Source organism: Macaca fascicularis, chromosome 1 (genome assembly GCF_037993035.2).
Source record: "Macaca fascicularis isolate 582-1 chromosome 1, T2T-MFA8v1.1".
NCBI lineage: Eukaryota > Metazoa > Chordata > Mammalia > Primates > Cercopithecidae > Macaca > Macaca fascicularis.
In genome coordinates this window covers 215,173,916-215,193,207 of record NC_088375.1, presented here as the reverse complement: position 1 = coordinate 215,193,207, position 19,292 = coordinate 215,173,916, and the positions used below count along the sequence as shown (strand labels likewise).

Genomic DNA, 19,292 nt, shown 5'->3' with positions numbered 1-19,292 from the left:
GTGAGCAGAGTTGGTGCCACTGCACTCCAGCCTAGGTGACAGAACGAGACTCCGTCTCAAAAATAAACAAACAAATAAATAATAAATGTTAGAATCAATGTGTCTAGTTCAAAAGAAATGCTATTAATTTTTTTTTTTTTTTTTTTGAGACAGTCTCGTTCTGTTGCCCAGGCTGGAGTGCAGTGGTGCAATCTCACCTCACTGCAACCTCCGCCTCCCAGTTTCAAGCAATTCTCCTGCCTCAGCCTCCCAAGTGGCTGGTAGCTCGCCACCACCCTTGGCTAATTTTCATATTTTTAGTAGAGATAGGGTTTCACCACGTTGGCCAGGCTGGTCTTGAACTCCTGACCTCAAGTGATCTGCTCGCCTTGGTCTCCCAAAGTGCTGGGGTTACAGGTGTGAGCCACTGTGCCCGGCCCTATTGAGTTTTTTAAAATTGGAATCTCATTAAGTTAATAGAGTAATTTAAGGAAAAGCTGACATCTTTCTGATGTTGAGTCTTTTATTATTTAATTGACTTTGTGATCCATCGGAACATTTTCTTCATATAGATCTTGCCCATTTTTTGTTGAGTTTATTCTAAGGAGGTGTTTTGTGCTTTTTGTGTATTGTAAAGAGATCTTTTATATTTTCTAGTGGGTTATCATTTGTCTATGAGAGCTGTTAATTAACAAAATGTTAATTACATACTTAGGTATTCCACAGAACCCCTCTCTTTTTAAAAATTAAAGCAAAATTCCCATAACATAAAATTAATCATTTAAAAACATACAGTCCAGTGGTACTCAGTACATCCCCAGTGTTTGTTGTACCACCATGTCCTCCGTCTAGTCCCAAAATATTTTCATCACCCCAAAAAGAAAACCTTATGCCCATTAAGCAGTGACTCCCAATTCCCCCTGTCCCCTAGCAACCACCAGTTTGCCTTCCTTCTCTGCGAATTTGCCTATTCTGGACATTTTATGTAAATGGAATTATATGTGACTTTTTCTTTGTGGCTTCTTTCCTCAGTATGATGTTTTTGAGAGTCATTCATGGTGTAGCATGTATCAGTACTTCATTCTTTTTTTATGGCTGAATAATATTCCATTATATGGAGAGATGATTTTTTGTACATCTATTCATCTGTTAATGAGCGTTTAGGTTGTTCCCACCTTTTGGCTATAGTGCTGCTGTGCGTATTTGTGTACAGTATTTTTACAAATGCTTATTTTCAGTCTTTTTGTATATACCTCGGAGTGGAATTGCTGGGTCATATGGTAAACGTAAATTGAACTTTTTGAGGAACTGCCAAACTGTTTTCCACAGCAGCTGCACTGTTTTTCTTGCCAGGCTTTGTTTTCTCTTCATCCTAACATTTTAGTTTTTTTCTTAAATGGTCATCCTACTTAGTATCTTAAAGTTTTTGTTTTTTGATACGGAGTCTTGCTCTGTCGCCCAGCCTGGAGTGCAGTGGCGTGATCTCGGCTCACTGCAAGCTCTGCCTCCTGGGTTTACGCCATTCTCCTGCCTCAGCCTCCCGAGTAGCTGGTACTACAGGCACCGGCCACCACGCCCAGCTAATTTTTTGTATTTTTAGTGGAGATGGGGTTTCATCGTGTTAGCCGGGATTTCATCGTGTTAGCCAGGATGGTCTCTATCTCCTTACCTCGTGATCTGCCCACCTCGGCCTCCCAAAGTGCTGGGATTACAGGCGTGAGCCACCGCGCCTGGCCAGTATCTTAAAGTTTGGAATTGCATTTTCTTAATAGCTAATGACATTGAACGTCTTCTCATGTGCTTTTCAGCCATCTGTATATCTTTGGAGAAATGTCTATTCAAGTCTTTTACCTATTTTTTAATTGGTTCTGCCTTTTTGTTTTTGAGTTGTAAGAGTTTTTAATATATGCTAGATGCTAGAGTCTTATCAGGTATATGATTTGCTGTAATTTTTTTGGTTTGCGGTAGTTTTTTTTGTTGATTCTCTTGTTTCAGTTACAGAATTATATCATTTACAAGGACAGATTACTTTTTTCTTTTTAATTTTATACTTATAATTTATTTTAGCTAATGGCTTTGGCTGTTACCTCCAAAATATTGTTAAGTAATAACGGTGGGAGTGATGATTGTGTTTCTTCCTTTGGTGGGAATGAAGACATCATTCTGTGGATTTACAGTGGTTATTTAACCATACCCATACTATAAAGCCTTTCGGTGGTTTTGTTATTCACTAGTATAAGTAACACTGTCAGCCCTTTTACCTAAATCTTTTCTTTTCTTTTCTTTACTTTTTCGAGACAAGGTCTAGCTCTGTTGCCCAGGCTGGAATGCAGTGGCGTGATCTCGGCTCACTGCAGCCTCTACCTCCTGGGCTCAAGCCATCCTCCCACCTCAGCCTCCTGAGTAGCTGGGACTACAGGTGCATGCCACCATGCCCAAAGAATTCTTTGTGTTTTTTTGTAGAGATGGGATGTCACTTTGTTGCCCAGGCTGGTTTTGAACTCCTGAGGTGAAGTGACCCACCCCTATCAGCCCTCCAAAGTGCTGGAATTACAGGTGTGAGCCACTGCACCAGGACCATAAATCTTTTCTCTATTTGATATTATTTCCTTTGGCTAAATTTCAAAACTGAAACTACTGGGTCAAAGACTCCTGTAACTCTTTGTCAAATTCTTAGCGTTTAATTTTATAATAGAATGCTTTGTATTAACATTCCGAGGAATATACTGCATGTTGCTGGAGTCCACTATACTTTTACGTTCAAAAAATAGAGCTGTCTTTGCCCATTTACCTATCTCCCTGCATTAATGGGAAGCAGAAGAAGGTGGTTGAGCATCTACAGAGGGATGATTTTAGCTTTTCTGATGTAAGGCCCAGGCTGTAAAGGTCTCATGGATCCCAAGTGAACTGTTCTTTGTGGCTTTAGGATTTGGATTGACAAGTTTCCCTGGGTGCTTTTCGAGATTAGAGTGTCTTTTGTTGAAGATTGTGAACATAGTTTGATTCTCAACACAGTTCCCTGATTATTATTTGTTTCCTTTAGTTTCAGATGCTTCATCAAGATGAATCAAATAAAAGAGAAAAGATCAAGACAAAGGGAATGGACTCTGAAGACGACCTGAGAGACGAAGTAGAGGATGCTGTCCAGAAAGTTTGTAATGCAACTGGATGTTCAGTTAGTATTTCTGTCATGCAGGAATGATTTAGAAGCAAGTGTTGCTGTGCCTAGCTTACGTGTTGCTGTGCCTAGCTTACGTGTTGCTGTGCCTAGCTTACGTCTTAGTTTCATAGGACCTCTCCAGCATATCAGCACCTTGTGGGGCAAAATAGGCCCATGAGATTTATAGTTCGATTAGCATATGTGGCTTAATGAGAGCTGTTTATTCATTTCCCTGTTGTTTGCTAGACTTCACCCAGTACTGCTCAAAGTTCTCAGGGAGTATGCGGATTTAATTTTTCCTGACTAGTGTTTGCAGTAGTACAAATGCAGTTTTATACAGGGCGTTCATTTATAAATGTACATTAGATGGTTATTTCAAGGGACCAACCTTATTGAAAATTGACATTTTCTAAATGGAAAAGGTCCTGAAACCTTGTCTTAATTCTCACTATTACATCTTTATGTTTATGATTAATTCTCACTATTACATCTTTATGTTTATGATTATTGAAGTAGAGCTAGGCAGAAAAATATACTGAGAGTTTTGAAGTGATTTTTTTGTTTGTTTGTTTCTTGGATAGGATTTTAATTTAATAGTCCAGAATCTGGAAGCTGAAAATTATAATATTGAATCTGCAATAATTGCCATGCTTCAGATGAACCAAGGGAAGAGAAATAGTAAGTCCATGACTGATATTTATAGGCCTTCAAAATGGTTGTGTTGGTAATTTTCCAAATATTTATTTTTAACCAAGTCACAGGTGGTAACTGTTCTGTCATTCATTTAGGAGTTGTTTATTGAGCATGTTCTGTATGCAGACATTTTTTACTAGGTCCTGGCCCTGCTTCAGGGGGAGTGTAGTTCAGGCGTGGAGGGTGGATGGTGGAGACAGGTAAACTGGTGTGATAGTACATAATGGGGTGGGAGTACAGGGTGCTGGGGGACGCATCAGGGAAGAATTAACCTGTTTAGAAATAAGATGCCCTTAGAAGACCAAAATGATAACGAGAATTGTTTTCCTGGTGGAAATATTTAGATTTCTATTAACTTGTGATAATTTTGATTTTTTTTTTTTTTTTAAACATGAACCGAGTTTAATTTTGTGACTCAGAGGAAAGAAACGAGATGTAAAGGCCTGGTGTGGTGGCTCACACCTGTAATCCCAGCACTTCGGGAGGCCAAGGCGGGCGGATCACGAGGTCAGGAGTTCGAGACCAGTCTGACGAACATGGTGAAACCCCGTCTCTACTGAAAATACAAAAATTAGCTGGGTGTGGTGGTGGGTGCCTGTAATCCCAGCTACTCAGGAGACTGAGGCAGGAGAATCGCTTGAACCTGGGAGGTGGCGGTTGCAGTGAGCTGAGGTCACACCACTGCACTCCAGCCTGGGCAACAGAGTGAGACTCTGTCTCAAAAAAAAAAAAAAAAAAAAAGAGATGTAACATCTTATTACCTTCTCAAGTCATTTATTTAAAATGGTATCAATAAATACTGATTGCCAGATGTTACATGTCAGATACTGTTTCTGGCATCATAGTTCTCCATGTGATGAGGTATTTTATTATCCACTATGTATTGGCTGTACTTTTAGAAATCTGTAAGTAACTTGGTCTTTGAGACTTTAAACAGCACCCTCCAGTGATCTGTGCTGTTCAGTATAGTGTGTACCTGCCACTTGTGCAATGAGACTGGGGAGCTAACTTTTAAATGTTTAATTTTAATTTAAATGTAAATGGCCACATATAGCTAGTGGCTAATACATTGGACAGCACCACTTTAGAGCCTGTTTGTGTTCTCGGTTTTGGGTGCAAATGGAAGACTTTCCCGTAAAAATTCATGTTAAAACATAATTTATCTAAAAAGCACTCTGCTGTTGGGAAGCTGATCAAAACGCTGGTCAGTGGGTTATTTTAACATTTATCAGGCCGGGCGCGGTGGCTCAAGCCTGTAATCCCAGCACTTTGGGAGGCCGAGACGGGCGGATCACGAGGTCAGGAGATCGAGACCATCCTGGCTAATATGGTGAAACCCAGTCTCTACTAAAAATACAAAAAACTAGCCGGGCGAGGTGGTGGGCGCCTGTAGTCCCAGCTACTCGGGAGGCTGAGGCAGGAGAATGGCGTAAACCCGGGAGGCGGAGCTTGCAGTGAGCTGAGATCCGGCCACTGCACTCCAGCCTGGGCGACAAAGCGAGACTCCGTCTCAAAAAAAAAAAAAAAACAAAAAAAAAACAACACATTTATCTTCCCACTTTTACCAACTTTTTCTTCCTATGTTTCCCACTGTCTTGACATTAGAATTTGTCTCAAGGAAACTTACTTCCCCTGTGGCCAAGTAGGGACCCAGGTAATTTTGGAATCATTAATACAGTAATCACCTGTGTAACTCTCTCAGGTTCTCAGTTTTAATGAAATATCTTTCTTTGGAAGATGCAGAAGAGAATCTTGAGCCCACTGGTCGAGTGCTGAAGCAGTGTGGCCCTTTATGGGAGGAGGGTGGCAGTGGTGCCAGAATCTTTGGAAATCAGGGCTTAAATGAAGGCAGCACCGAAAACAATAAGGCACGGGCCAGCCCAAGTGAAGAAAACAAAGCAAATAAAAACCAGCTCGCAAAGGTATGTAAGATGGGGTTGAAAGGGTAGGTGGTGGGCAGGTGTAATTCTGTGGCAGTGGTGGGAGCTTGAGATAATTTTATTTGTATTTTCCTTCTAATTTATAAGAGTAGTGTGGGCTGGGCGCGGTGGCTCACGTCTGTAATCCCAGCACTTTGGGAGGCCGAGACGGGCGGATCACGAGGTCAGGAGATCGAGACCATCCTGGCTAGCACAGTGAAACCCCGTCTCTACTAAAAAATACAAAAAAATTAGCCGGGCGAGGTGGCGGGCGCCTGTAGTCCCAGCTACTCGGGAGGCTGAGGCAGGAGAATGGCGTGAACCTGGGAGGCGGAGCTTGCAGTGAGCTGAGAGCCGGCCACTGTACTCCAGCCTGGGCGACAGAGCGAGACTCCGTCTCAAAAAAAAAAAAAAAAAAAAAAAAAGAGTAGTGTGGAAAATCTGGGGAATGCATAAAGATACATCAAGAAGCAGAATGACCTCACTTACCCTGTTTGGTGTATGCAGTGACAATTGGAAGGAAATATACTCTGAAATTGTCCTCAGTGTACAAATGAAAAGCCTCCTTTTCCCACCTACCATTACTGTATGTGTGGGCTCTTCCCATGTTTATTCATGTTTTTTATAAATGCTGTGATCTACAATGAACACCTTTGTGTATAAATCTTTGGGGTTTTGCATAATTATCTTGGATAAAATCCTAGAAGAGGAATGAACAGGTTAAAGGTCATGAATACATGAATCTTTTAAAGGCTTTTGGTAAATTGTCAAGTGCTTTCCAGAAAGGTACATCTCCCTCCCTGCCCTTCACTTCCACAGGTAGTATGTGACATCTTCCATTTCACTGAATTTGGAATCATTTTAAAGATTTTCACCAAGAAGTTCTGAGCTCAAAATGCCACAGTGTACAAAGCCACAGCAGAGGCAAAGATGCAATAAGCTTCTGAGGATTTTGTCAGAATTACCTGGGGCATTAAATTATGTGGGGAAAAGTGTCCTCTGACACGTGTGTGTGTTACCTCTTGCTGGATGAGGGCTGATTTCTTTAAGGGAAGAATGGAATTTTGTTTGCTAGTTCAGCAAGGAAATATGAATTTAAATGTAAATTTGAGCGGCAGTGGACAGTAAATCATCTTTGGCATCTTAGATTGTTTTTCCCTGTTGCTGCTGAAAAGCAATCTGTGCCCTTTGCCACCATCTCCCTTCTAGCAGGTGGCAGCTTGAGCCTCCGTGCTGCCTACTCACCACCACGGCCTTCTCTCTCAGGTCACAAACAAACAGAGGCGAGAACAGCAATGGCTGGAGAAGAAGAAGCGGCAGGAGGAGAGGCACCGCCACAAAGCCCTGGAGAGCAGAGGTAGCCACAGGGACAACAACAGAAGCGAAGCAGAGGCGAACACACAGGTCACCTTGGTGAAGACCTTTGCTGCTCTCAACATCTGACTCTGGCCTCTTGGGAGTTGTAAGAAGCGGCTGGAAAAGGATTGCTGTGTGCCAGACTTTCCAGCGAGGCCGTCCTTTTATGAAACGAAACACAACCAACAAAGCCCACACATGAGCTCCCACACTGAGTTAGTGTCCTTCGAGCTGCCTCTTTTTTTGTTCAAAGTTTTATTAGTGATATGTTTTGTTTTATGAAAATGCAGTGAGGCCATTCATATTCTGTAATACAAAATTAAAATACTGAGTTTTAGGGGCAGATAGGTCAGAAAAAAACCTGTTAAGTGGTGGCTTTATTTGCCCGAAAATCAGACTTCAGTGACCCTAGGATCTTTCCTTAACATTTGGGGTGAGTTTTGCTGTAATTGTTCATGAGTAGTTTAGAATAATTGTTAGAAATTGAGAATGACAAGTTTCCTTAGTTTCTCTTTCATTTTCAAACAGATACTAACATAGGGTAGCTTATAAATGATCTCCAACTCAGGAATATGCTTTGATTTACTTTCTTCTAATCCAAGTTACTCAGAAAATAATTCAGGAATTGTTTTCCCAAAGTTACATGAGGGTTGTGGCCTGCAATCAGGATGGAAATTAACCGCATTTCTCTCCTTCCTGATTCTGATGTTATTTCAGATGGGATGTAGGTGCTGTTAGTTCATTTGCACTCAAGCCATATGATAAATGCAGCTGACTGTTAATTAGGCCTGGGCCTTGTTGGGAAGTTGACAGTGGTGGTGTTGGGTTTTTGGTATTTGTTTCCTGACATTGGGGAGATGGCATGTTACTACTTGTGATACAGTTCTGGAATTCTGATAGTGTGTAGAGCAGGGTCTGTAGTTCTAACAGGAGAAGAAGAACTGGGGTTTTGCCTAAGAGGAGTCTAAATAATTATGTTTTTATAGAAGAAGCCTGGAAGAATAAGGTTTTTCATGTTCGCATTTTAAATGAGGATTTTCTTCCCTTCTGTTGTAGACTTAGATGCCTTCAGAGAGATACATGGTAACTTGACCTTATAGGTTGCTAAACTTAGTATTGTGGAAATTAAATCTTATAAAATGCCACATGTATTTCTTTTTATTTAAGCCCTGTTTGGCATTTAGAAGTTGGGAAACTCCAGCATCTGCTGGGAGTTGTTGGACCAGCAGAGTTGGTTGACTTAGGTTGGACCAGCAGGGAAGAGAATATACTTCGGTTAAGGCCTTCGAATGACTCTTCAGTTCTGAAATAGACAGACTTGAGCAATGGAGAGATGTCATTCCTAAAACTGAGTTGGTGGATGTGAACTTAACCATAACATCTGAGGTGGCCCATCGTGGATAATCTTTGTCTTTTGGGACCTAATACTTGGGCAAATAATTGATGCTGAGTTGAAAGTTAAATATTAGTTATCTTCCCCACCCCTCACATTTCACAATTAGAAAAATTCGGAGGCAAAGTGATAACTAAAAAGTTTGGTAGTTCCTGGAGTCGTCAGATTGTCTTTATCAGCAGGCCATTTGCTTTCTTCAGTTTCACTGCTGTCTTTTGATTTTGTTTTTGACTTTGGTGGCTTTTTGTAGTTGGAGCATCAGTAGTCTCTTGGAATTGCTCCTAGGACATTGTGATTTGGATTCTTCTTGGGTACAGTACATTGTAAAATTTAGCAGATTAAAAGTGCACAGCATTTTTTCTGTGCACATCGCAGAGCCCTGAGCTTGAGGCTGTGTTGCTGTACTCATTCCAAACGAATGAAAGATCTCTGTTGCCTTACTCTATGGGAGTGGGATCGAGAGTGCGTCAGGATCTGTGGTTGTCTTGGTTTTCAACACTGGGCAGACTCCTGACTGGCTGAGTGTTTCTGAAGAAGATGCTTTCCTGTCTGTCTTGTGCTGCTTGAGCTCAGAGGCCAGATCCTCTCAGAAAGACAAGATTGTATGCCAGAAATTCAGATTAGCAGTCAGCTTAAGAGAGACTCATTGTCAGAAGTAGTAGAATTGCTTTATTTACATGGTTAATGAAGGTGGCCTTGGGCCCTGTTGGGTTTTAGAAGTTTTAGAAGCTGCTAAAAAGTTATTAAAGAATATTGGTAACATTTATTTATAAATTACCTAATTCTGATAATAGGCTTCAGCATTTCTGGAGTATAATAACGGTGATTTAAAAAACTAATCAAATGGCTTTAGTAATTTTCTTTTATTACTGTTTCACAGCTTTTCAGTTACAGTTGGTCTGGGGTACATGCATCCAACTTCAGTGATACCTTCTAGCTAATGGTTTCAATTTAGACTTCACTGCCTCAGTCTCATTGGGTACATAAGGTAGTTGGAATCGATATGCTTAGTTGCCTCAGTGGGCACTGGAAAATTACTTCACTGGCAGCCCGAGTGGAGGCCCAGTATGTTTAGTCCTGGGATGACTGTTGTCAGCAGCTATTACTCTAGTACAGGTACTCTGTGAACTCTTTATTAGGAACTGAATGTGTCTTAACCTCTGTGTTATATCTTGTAGACATTTATGTTACATGAGATTGTCTTGGTAGCTTGTAGTTTGGTCAGGAGAAAGGGGATGGAGCAGTGGTACATAGCTGCTTACTGCTCTTAAAACTGTATATAAAGGTTTTATGGATTTTAAAAAGTTTTTTTTAGAGGTCAAAATAAATACAATTTTAGTGGCAACAACTTTGAACTAGAGAGGTAGATGTATTAAAGCAACATAGAACCATAACTTCTAGATAATATAGTTGCCACTAGGAGATATTAGAAAGTTAGAATGTATATGTATATTTAGTTTTTCAATAATAATGAACATACACTTTCAGGAGCAAAGTATGCTTGAGAAATTGTGGCAGAAAGAATTTTAAATGTTAGTCGACGTTGTCTGTAGTTTCTTTATTAAGCTCTGAAAACACTTACAATGCCAATTTGATTCTGAGGGCTTGGGAAGTGGGGTCTCCCTTGTGGAGCAGCTGGAGCTGACTGGGAGGGAGCCTTTCCATGGGTAATTTATTATGCCTGCCCTGCTTGCCCCAGGGAGCTTCAGTGTGAAATGATGTGATTTTCGGGGGTGGGGGTGGGGGTGGGAGGTGGGGTGGGAGGAGGGCCACCTTCCGTCGGGGAGAGAGTTGCTCACATATTACACAGGTAGCATCAGATGGACTTCGGCGCTGAACTGTACTCGTAGTGAGTCCCCGTAGTCAATGTGCAATTTCTCTAACTCTGAGAAACTCTGTAGACTCTGCCTGGGTTTTACTGGGTCAGCATAGAATGCTATCAGTTTACCTCTGTGAAATATTCAGTCAGTTGAAGGAGACTTGGATTCCTAGTCAGAGGTGACTAAAAATTACCCTGACCAAAAGGATCTTTGCCAGGGGAAGACAACGGAGCTTCCTGATTTTAGTGTGACATGTCAGTGGCCCTGTCCGACTCCCGTTTTGGGTAGATGCGTAGCTCTTCACTTTCTTACCTCAAGGCTCTGTCTAGCCATGTTAAATCTTTAGACTCAGACTCTGATGCAGTTTTTCTGTTTTGCCATTCTTGTTGTTCACAGCTTCATTCATCACAGCTTTCAGAACAAGTGTTGCTAAAACTCTGGGGCCTTTGACAGTTGTTCTGAGGTGATGTAATAATGGCACTTTTTATAAGATGTGTTTTCCTGGCTCTAAAGTAAATTTTTTTTTTTTTTTTTTGAGACAGAATCTTGCTTTGTTGCCCAAACTGGAGTGTAGTGGTGCAATCTCGGCTCACCGCAACCTCCACCTCCTGGGTTCAAGCAATTCTCCTGCCTCAGCCTCCTGAGTAGCTGGGATTACAGGTGCGTGCCACCACGCTTGGCTAATTTTTATATTTTTAGTAGAGATGGGGTTTCACCATGTTAGCCAGGCTGGTCTCGAACTCCTGACCTCGTGATCTGCCCACCTCAGCCTCCCAAAGTGCTGGGATTACAGGCGTGAGCAACCCTGCCCGGCCAGTAAATTGTATTTTTTTTAATGACATCATTGAAGATCTAGATGGCATAAATTATGACGTCTGCCATCGCATATTAGTAAGGAGACAGTCATTTTTGGAATGTGGAGAGAACACGGAACACCAGTCACCAAGTGTATGGAGGATGCAGAGCTTACCGTTCTCCACTGATGGGGGCCTCCGGAAAGAGCTGTGCCTTGTGGTTGGCCTGGCCGTCTTCCGTCCCGAGGTGAAATTCCTTTAAAACCTCAGACTCTGACCTATGTCTTTGAAGCAGCTGCTTTGTAGCATCCCTCTCTTTACTGTCCTCGTTAGGACTGTTTTGTGGTTCCGTGAAAATGTTTAGCATCCTTGCAGAATTACTTGAGAAGGGGCTGGTACCAGTGTAAAGAGTCTATTTCTGTAAAACTACGAACTTTTGCATAGGGAATTTATTCTAAGCAGGGCATAGCCATGATCCAGAGCTGCTGCTGCTCATTGCCAGTCCTTGTGGGCGGCGGTGATTGCTGGACAGAGCCTCTGTAGCCTGACTCTCATCCTTGGTGTGTCAGCCCGCAGCAGGCTGCCAGCCGTCCATGACAATCATGTGAGCTCAGCCACAGACCTCAGCTGGCGGTTTGATCCCTGGCAGTTCCCTCGAGCAGTACTGGTGAGAAGCTCCCCACATTTTCCCACTCTTAACGGTTCATTTTTCATAGTAGGAAGGGCCCTTGGCCTTCCCAGTGACTCTTCCAGAGTCTCCACCAGCACTGAGCTCAGAGGAAAGAAGAAAAGGGCCAGGAGTCAGACGTCACACCCGGGGGCTCCCCTTTCCCATGCACAAGTGTTGGCGTGCGCCAGTCCCCTTTACAGAGGGGTGGGTGTGTCCGTGGAGAAGGGGCCTTCTCTTTTTCTAATTGCACTATACGTGTTCTAGCTTCAGTCTGGAGAAACTTAAGACCTCCATGGGGTCGTGATCCATAGACTTAGCAAGTCTTGCCTTATCTATGGAGCTCGATGGTGAGAATTGTGACCATTGTCTGATGTCCATAGTTCCTTCCCCCTAGATCGTTTCTTTCCACAGATTGTGTTCATCTGAACCATTTTATTTTTTATTTACCAAAGTACTGTACTTGGCTATTTGCAGTGTTTTCAAAACCAAATGTTTCTTTTTTGTGTGTTTTTAATCTTCGATACTTGGTGCAATAGAAGCTGCAAAGATGTGCCACTTTATCTATGAAATGGAGTTTTGTATACCAATAAATTCTAGTTTAAAAACAAAGTTTTAAGTTGTTTTTATCAGTATCTGACCACCGTTTGAGTGGGCAGGGAGACTGAGTGTGCTGGGAATGTCCTTTTTAGAGACGTTGTGTGGAAGGTTTGCGTGTGTGCATGTGCTGGATTGAGTGTTCTCGGTGTGTAGTCCTTTGGGATCTGACTAAGCTTAGAACAGCTGATTTTTGCTTTAATGCAGCTAAGTGCAGCCACCACACACAATGGCAGGGCCATTCTTAAGGACTACACACTTAAGATTTCTGCCTGATATCTGAGAGCACCTCTTGATAGTTTGAAACTGTTTAAATGTGTAGCAGTTGTCTGTCAGCGGCCACTTTGGGCTCCTCTAGAACTCTCAGTGTTGTTTGACCCCATTCCAGGAGGAGGCTCCCTGCCAAGGCACAGACAGCACCATCTGGGGCACGACTCACCTAGAAGGGTCCACAGGAAACCAGAGCGAGGGGAGTCCTTCAGTGCGTCCAGCCGTGGCCCCATCCACACAAGCGCTCTGGCCAGTCAAGGACTGGCTCTGAAGACCTCACCATATCATGGTTTTGACTTTGAGACTCCCATTCTCCCGTTCTTCATTTTGTATTCAACAAGCAGCCTTCTGAATTGGCTCCCTGATGCCTTGATGTCAAAAAGGACTGTATGGTTTCCTGGATGAAAGGCAAGAATATTCCAGCTCCTGCAAGCAGATTCTCCTACAGTCTCTCAAGCGATCTTCCCTGTGTGGTTCTTCTTCACTCCACAACTGAGAGACCCATCATCTCTGGATAGACAAACACTGTCTGGTTCCTGAGCCCATGAGGCCCAGATTCCAGACCCCGTTAACCTGAGATTCTTCCAGAAAACCTGCTATGGTCCAACGTGATGTCCCAATCTAGGTGCTGCCCGCACATGGAAAAACTTCCATGGCCTCCTTAATCCCATTCCAGGGATTCAGCTGGGGCCAGGTGGCCGCTTCTAGGGATTCGAGGGGCTTCCTGTTTGGGCAACGTTGGACCAGGTGACCTGTAAGATCCTGTGTGGGAGATAGGATGAGTCTTTAAGGACAGAGAAGTGTTCTTGAGCCAGGTAGGGACACGTGGCTGTACCTTTGTCCCTTCTTGGTAACTGCTCATGGTCACCTTGGAGAAAGCCTGGCTGAAAACCTGGGTGTTTAGAGTTGCATCAGCCAGACACCACCCCAGGCTTCTGGCCTTTCCCTTCCTCCAATGCACAGACACAGAGTGTGTGTCTTGAGATACATTTCATAAAAAGCCCTGCTCCAATATGGTTTTGGCTGGACAGAATGGTTTTTGCTGATGGAATGGGCACTCTCAGACCATTTAGATGCAGAGATTTAGAACTTGGTTGCAAAGGCTTGAGGCCAGTCCTGTTACTTCACAGATTCTGGCTTGGCAGAAGGAAACATGTCCTACCTTCTGGGAGAAACTCGTCCGAACCGCCCTATGGCAGAAGGACTTGGGTATCCCCAGAGGATTGTTTCTATTCAATTTATTCATCCATCCAAACATCCAAGAATCCATCGAGTGAGCCTCTACTCTGTATGGGTCCTTATTTCTGGGCGTTGAAACAGTCATAGATCCTGCCTTCAAAAAGCCTCCAGTCCAGGAGTGAAAGTGGACATGTCACTGACCCAGGAGACAGCATATGCCGTAAAGGAGGCACTGATGAGAGGGCTGTGAGTTCAAAGAATTCGGGAAGGCTTGGTGGAGGAAGTGATATTTGGACGAGGCACGAAAGGGGAGACAGGATGCAGAAATGGGAGCGAAGGCATTTTGGACTGAATGGCCAGTGCAAGCGAAACCTAGGAGTGGGATGCTCCAGTGTTTAGGACAGAGCTTATTAGGGATGCACAATGAGTTTGGAGAAAGACTGGGAACTTCTTCAAACACCTCTCATGTGCCTTTCTCTACTGGAAGAGTAATGCTGTGCTTGCTGAATGGATTCTCAAGATCAGGCCTGGGTGCGGTGGCTCACGTCTGTAATCCCTGCACTTTGGGAGGCTGGGGCAGGAGGCTTGCTCACACCCAGGAGTTCAAGACCAGCCTGGTCAACCTAGCAAGATCCTGTCTCTACGCATGCACACACAAAATTACTGGGGTCTGGTGCCGGGTGCCTTTCTGTAGACCCACCTACTCAGGAGGCTGAGGCAGGAGGATCACTTGAGCTCAGGAGTCTCAGGCTGCACGGAGCTATATCACACCACCACACTGCAGCCTGGGTGACAGGGTGAGACCCTGTCTCAAAACCCCAAAATAACAAAGATCTGCCTGACTGCTTTGTAGTGTCTGGAGCTGGCCTGCGTGTGCATTCTGACCTGGGAATGTTACAGGTAGCTCTTGCCTGGAAAAATGCTGCACCATCTACCTCTGCCTCTGGGGGACATTAGCGTAGAATTCAACTGAACAGGTACCTGTTTGGCATCTACTGTGTGACAATTGCAATTGGAGAGCAAAAATACAGAAGGTGGCCAAGCACAGATGGAGCAGCTAGTGTGCCCCGGGCCCTCTGGATACATCGTCTCATTTGAACTTGAAAACCACCCTGTGAGGCTGATGGTTCTATTCAGGAATAAATAATGGGCCCAAGATCACAGCTTAGTAGCAGAGACAGGATTTGAACCCAGAGCAGTCTGCCGCCACCATGCAAGGACCCAAATAACGGGGTAAGCAGTTCTAGGAAAGGTATAAACACAGCTTGGCAGTTCAAGGAGGGTGAAATCTGCTCCAGTTGAAACTGCATCATGGAAAAGGTGACATTTGGGACTGGGCAGGGTGGCTTATACTTGTAATCCCAACAGTTTGGGAGGCTGAGGCAGGAGGATCGCTTGAGGCCAGGAGTTTGAGACCAGCCTGGGCAGCATAGCGAGACCCAGTCTCTACCAAAAATAAGTTGGCCAGAGTTGATGGCACACACCTGTTGTCCCAGCTACATGGGAGGCTAAGGTGGGAGGCTTGCTTGAGCCCAGGAAGTTAAGGCTGCAGTGAACTATGATTGTGCCACTGCAGTCCAACCTGGGCAAGAGTGAGACCCTGTCTCTAAAAATAAAGGAAAAGGTGACATTTGGGATTCACTTTAAGCCCATGGATTTTAGCATGGTGATGAGCCTGTGAGCAAGGGAGGCTTTTAGGTTGAGAGAAGCTATTGCACAAGGGTATGAAGGCAGGACAGCAGAGGAGCTTAGTAAATAGATAGGGCTGCATAAAAGAGGCTGGAAAAGCAGATGATACCAAGCCTTGAATACCAGGGGCTGGTGGACAATGGGGAGCCACCGATGGATCAGGAGCAGAGGAGTGACATGATGAAAATCAGGCTCTGGGAAAATGAAGCTGGCACCAGTGGACAGGACGGAGACGTGATGAAGGATGGAGGGTTTAAGAACCATTAGTCCTGATACTCTCTTCTTAGGGGTGTCACATTACTTGCTAGTGTAGAATAGTTGCTGTTTTCTGTCTGCTGGTTGACTCTGATTCGTGTCTATCTCCAGCATCCAGCAAAAGACCAGAAGCACAAAAGACCAGAAGTACAAAACTTATTGAAGGAAAGAATTAACTTTAGTATTCAGCTCTCTGGTGGTGACATTGCAAAGAACCCCAGTGAAGCAGACGCATGTCCATGAAATCCTAATCAGACTCTTCATTGAACTTGGGAATTCCACTGTGATTTCTGGTCACTTACTGAGCAAGGTATTTACCTTTGCACTTCATGCGTAGCTTTGGTTAGGTGCTAAATAGGAATAAAAGCAAAACCAATCCAAATCCTGTCATCAAAATTGGAGAGGCAAACTATGAAACATTTAGGTGAGAATGTCCCCTCCCCAGCTTTGACAGTCCCCTTGGCCTAGTTTACTCATCCAATGAATTAGCACACATAAAGCACTTAAAACAGTGCCTGGCAAATGCCAAGTGCTCAGCAAATGTTAGCTATTGTTACGACTATCCATTCATTCATTCATAGAACACGAGTGATTTTTCAGTGCTAGCCATTATTTGTGCATTTTCATGCATGCTAACTCAAACTGTGCCACAACCAGCCTGCTGGGGAGATGTCATACTTCCATTTGACAAATGCAGAGACCGAGGCTGTGACCATTTATCGGCACTTAGATTTTAATGTGCACACGAATCATCAGGGGGGCTTGTTAACTTACACATTCTGATTTCAGCAGGTCTGGGGTCAGGTTCAAGATTTTGCATTTTGAACAGGATCCCTGCTGCTTTTGCAGCTGCCACTGCCCATGGACCACGCTGAGTAGCAAAGGTCTAAGCAGAGCCACTGCTGCTAAGTGGCAGAACAAAGCGCTCTACCTGGAACCTCTGAGTTCAAGTTCAGGGTTCTTTCCTTTTTTCAGTCCCTTTTGCAAGTCTGCTGCTGGGTATCAAGTGATTGTTCTCTAGATACGCACACATAGGCAAACAGGATTTAGGCAGGCCCCTTGATGCCATCATCAAACATTTATTGAGCCCTGGGAAAGCAAAGGGTAAAGGCTGGTCTGTGGCCAAAAGACTCACAGCCTGGTTTGAGTGGGTGGGGGCAGGGGTCACAGCAGGCTGCGCTGGAGTCTTGCTCCTAAGTTTCAATGTTTGTTTGGTCAGAAAGTTATACAACTGTAAGATCATCAGGTAGGTGTCCCATTGGTGCCTTAAATCCATCATGCCCAGGGTGTCACCTCTCTAATCTGCCTGTATCAGCTCCTCCCTGTGTTTCCCGTTTCTACAGTGGCCGTCATCCTCAGATGGTTGTGTGGCCGCCTTTGGCATTTTCTCAGTATATTTATTTATGAAAATGTGAGGGGACCAATTTCACTAGCTCAGAAGCACACTTTGCTCACCTGAGGAAGAGAAATCAAGGTTTAAGCCAGGCGCAGGTTTCTCCCTAGTGGCCTGAATGAAATGGACACCAGAGGGCGCCTCAGAACCACTTTTCCTACAAACCAGGTTTGCACTCTTCCCCCACGCAGGCTGTTTTTGCTTTAAGACATGGTTTTCGGGTGATACTTGGGGAGGATTTGAGTCAGTTACAATAGCAAAGTACACATGCCTGTCCTGTCCTTCTTCTCCTTCCTATTGCTAGCACAGAGCTTGTTCATCTTTTAAAGGTCACAGCGATACATCCCTTTGATTGTCTTTTTTTTCTTTTTGTTTTTGAGACGGAGTTTCACTCTTGTTGCCCAGCCTGGAGTGCAATGGCACGATCTTGGCTCACTGCAACCTCCACCTCCCAGGTTCAACGATTCTCCTGCCTCAGCCTCCTGAGTAGGTGGGATTACAGGCGTATGCCACCATGCCCGGCTAATTTTCTATTTTTAGTAAAGACTGGGTTTCTCCATGTTGGTCAGGCTGTTCTCAAACTCCCGACCTCAGGTGATCCGCCCACCTTGGCCTCCCAAAGTGCTGGGATTACAGGCGTGAGCCACTGTGACCGACCATCCCTTTGATTTTCTTTGCTCTCCTCCCTGCCCTCAAGGTCCTGAATGCTGTGCACAGGCCCTGGGAAGGGTGAAGGGAATGGACATTTGTTGAGTGTCCACTGTGAGCTTTGCCCTGTGCAATGCATTGGCAGGTGCGCAGTCATTGAGCAGGTGAATTCCTGGTCCTGTAAGATTTCATCAGCATATAATAGATAATTCTATCTTTAGAAGTAACATCTGCTGAAATAGATTGCTTCCAGATTAGGCTGCATTCCTCCTGGTGGGAATCCTTGAGTGCATTACATTCTTCATGGCTTCAGAATTGGGAGCTTGGAGTCGGCCCTCGATGCTGAACCCTTTCCTCCTCCTCTTCCTGTGTCCTCACAGCTGAACTGCCCTGGGCACTCTGGTCTTTCCAAGATGACAACCAGCAGGCCTGGTTAACACGGCCATACCAGAGCGTGGGTGGCTGATGACAACTTCATGAAGAAATGAAGGGCCAGGGAGTGGGGACACCCCCTTGGGTAGAACATCCCCTCTCTGGCCCTCAGGGGCCTATCAAAGAAGGGGTGTGGAAAAGACCATCTAGAGCTGCTTCTCACTCTTAACCAATCTTTGCCAGTGGGGGGGATTTGAGGCCTGATGACACAGTGGGGACAATATTTTTAGGTTGGTATTTTTCATGCTTTTCACATTAAGCCATATGGCCAGAAATATTCCTTCCAGAGATTGCATTATTTTGGATAAGATTGTATAATGTTAGAAAAAGAGTCATAGGGTGGGGCACGGTGGCTCACGCCTGTAATCCCAGCACTTTGGGAGGCCGAGGCAGGTGGATCATGAGGTCAGGAGATGGAGACCATCCTGGCTGACACGGTGAAACCCCATCTCTACTAAAAATACAAAAAAATTAGCTGGGCATGGTGGCGGGCGCCTGTAGTCCCAGCTACTTGGGAGGCTGAGGCAGGAGAACAGTGTGAACCTGGGAGGCAGAGCTTGCAGTGAGCTGAGATTGCGCCACTGCACTCCAGCCTGGGCGACAGAGCGAACTCCGTCTCAAAAACAAAAAAGAGTCACAGAAACTTACTGTCATGGAAAATTAAAAGAATTTAATGCTGGAATTGCTGGCAGGGCCAGCCATGTCAGACTTGTTCCCAAATTATTCCAATGCTTAGCACGTTGTCAGCACAAGGTAGGTGATCAGAAAAATAATGAATGAATGAAACTTTAGTGAATTAAACCCTAGAATGACTGGTAGAATTTGAGACTCAGAGAATATTAGAATTATGGAAAACATTATTCACTTATTCAGAAGAGGGAGCTGAGATCCCAGAAGTTGCTGACAGTCTTCCGGGTGCTGAAGGATCCATGGCTCCTGGGGCAGGGTTCTTTCTACGGAGAAGGGGTAGCCTGGGAGGCTAGTGATGGTCCAGGACATATCTCTGAGCTCTAAGCAGGGATGGGTTTGCAGGAAAGGAATTTTCCAG

General features: G+C 44.3%; 1 protein-coding gene across 6 annotated transcripts in view; it reads left to right on the top strand.

The window, feature by feature from the left end:
• Window positions 1-12,393, top strand: part of OTUD3 (OTU deubiquitinase 3) — a 31,066-nt gene extending 18,673 nt beyond the window's left edge. For 4 of the 6 annotated variants that reach the window (XM_074018181.1, XM_074018168.1, XM_074018176.1 and 1 more), the window contains 4 exons: window positions 3,023-3,154; window positions 3,721-3,817; window positions 5,570-5,754; window positions 7,018-12,393. In XM_074018181.1, the coding sequence (XP_073874282.1) occupies window positions 3,023-3,154; window positions 3,721-3,817; window positions 5,570-5,754; window positions 7,018-7,194 (591 nt within the window). In that variant the 3' untranslated portion in view covers window positions 7,195-12,393. The remainder of the gene's footprint in view (window positions 1-3,022; window positions 3,155-3,720; window positions 3,818-5,569; window positions 5,755-7,017) is intronic. The other 2 variants (XM_074018182.1, XM_005544570.4) reach the window with 1 other exon arrangement.
• Window positions 12,394-19,292: the final 6,899 nt, after the last annotated feature.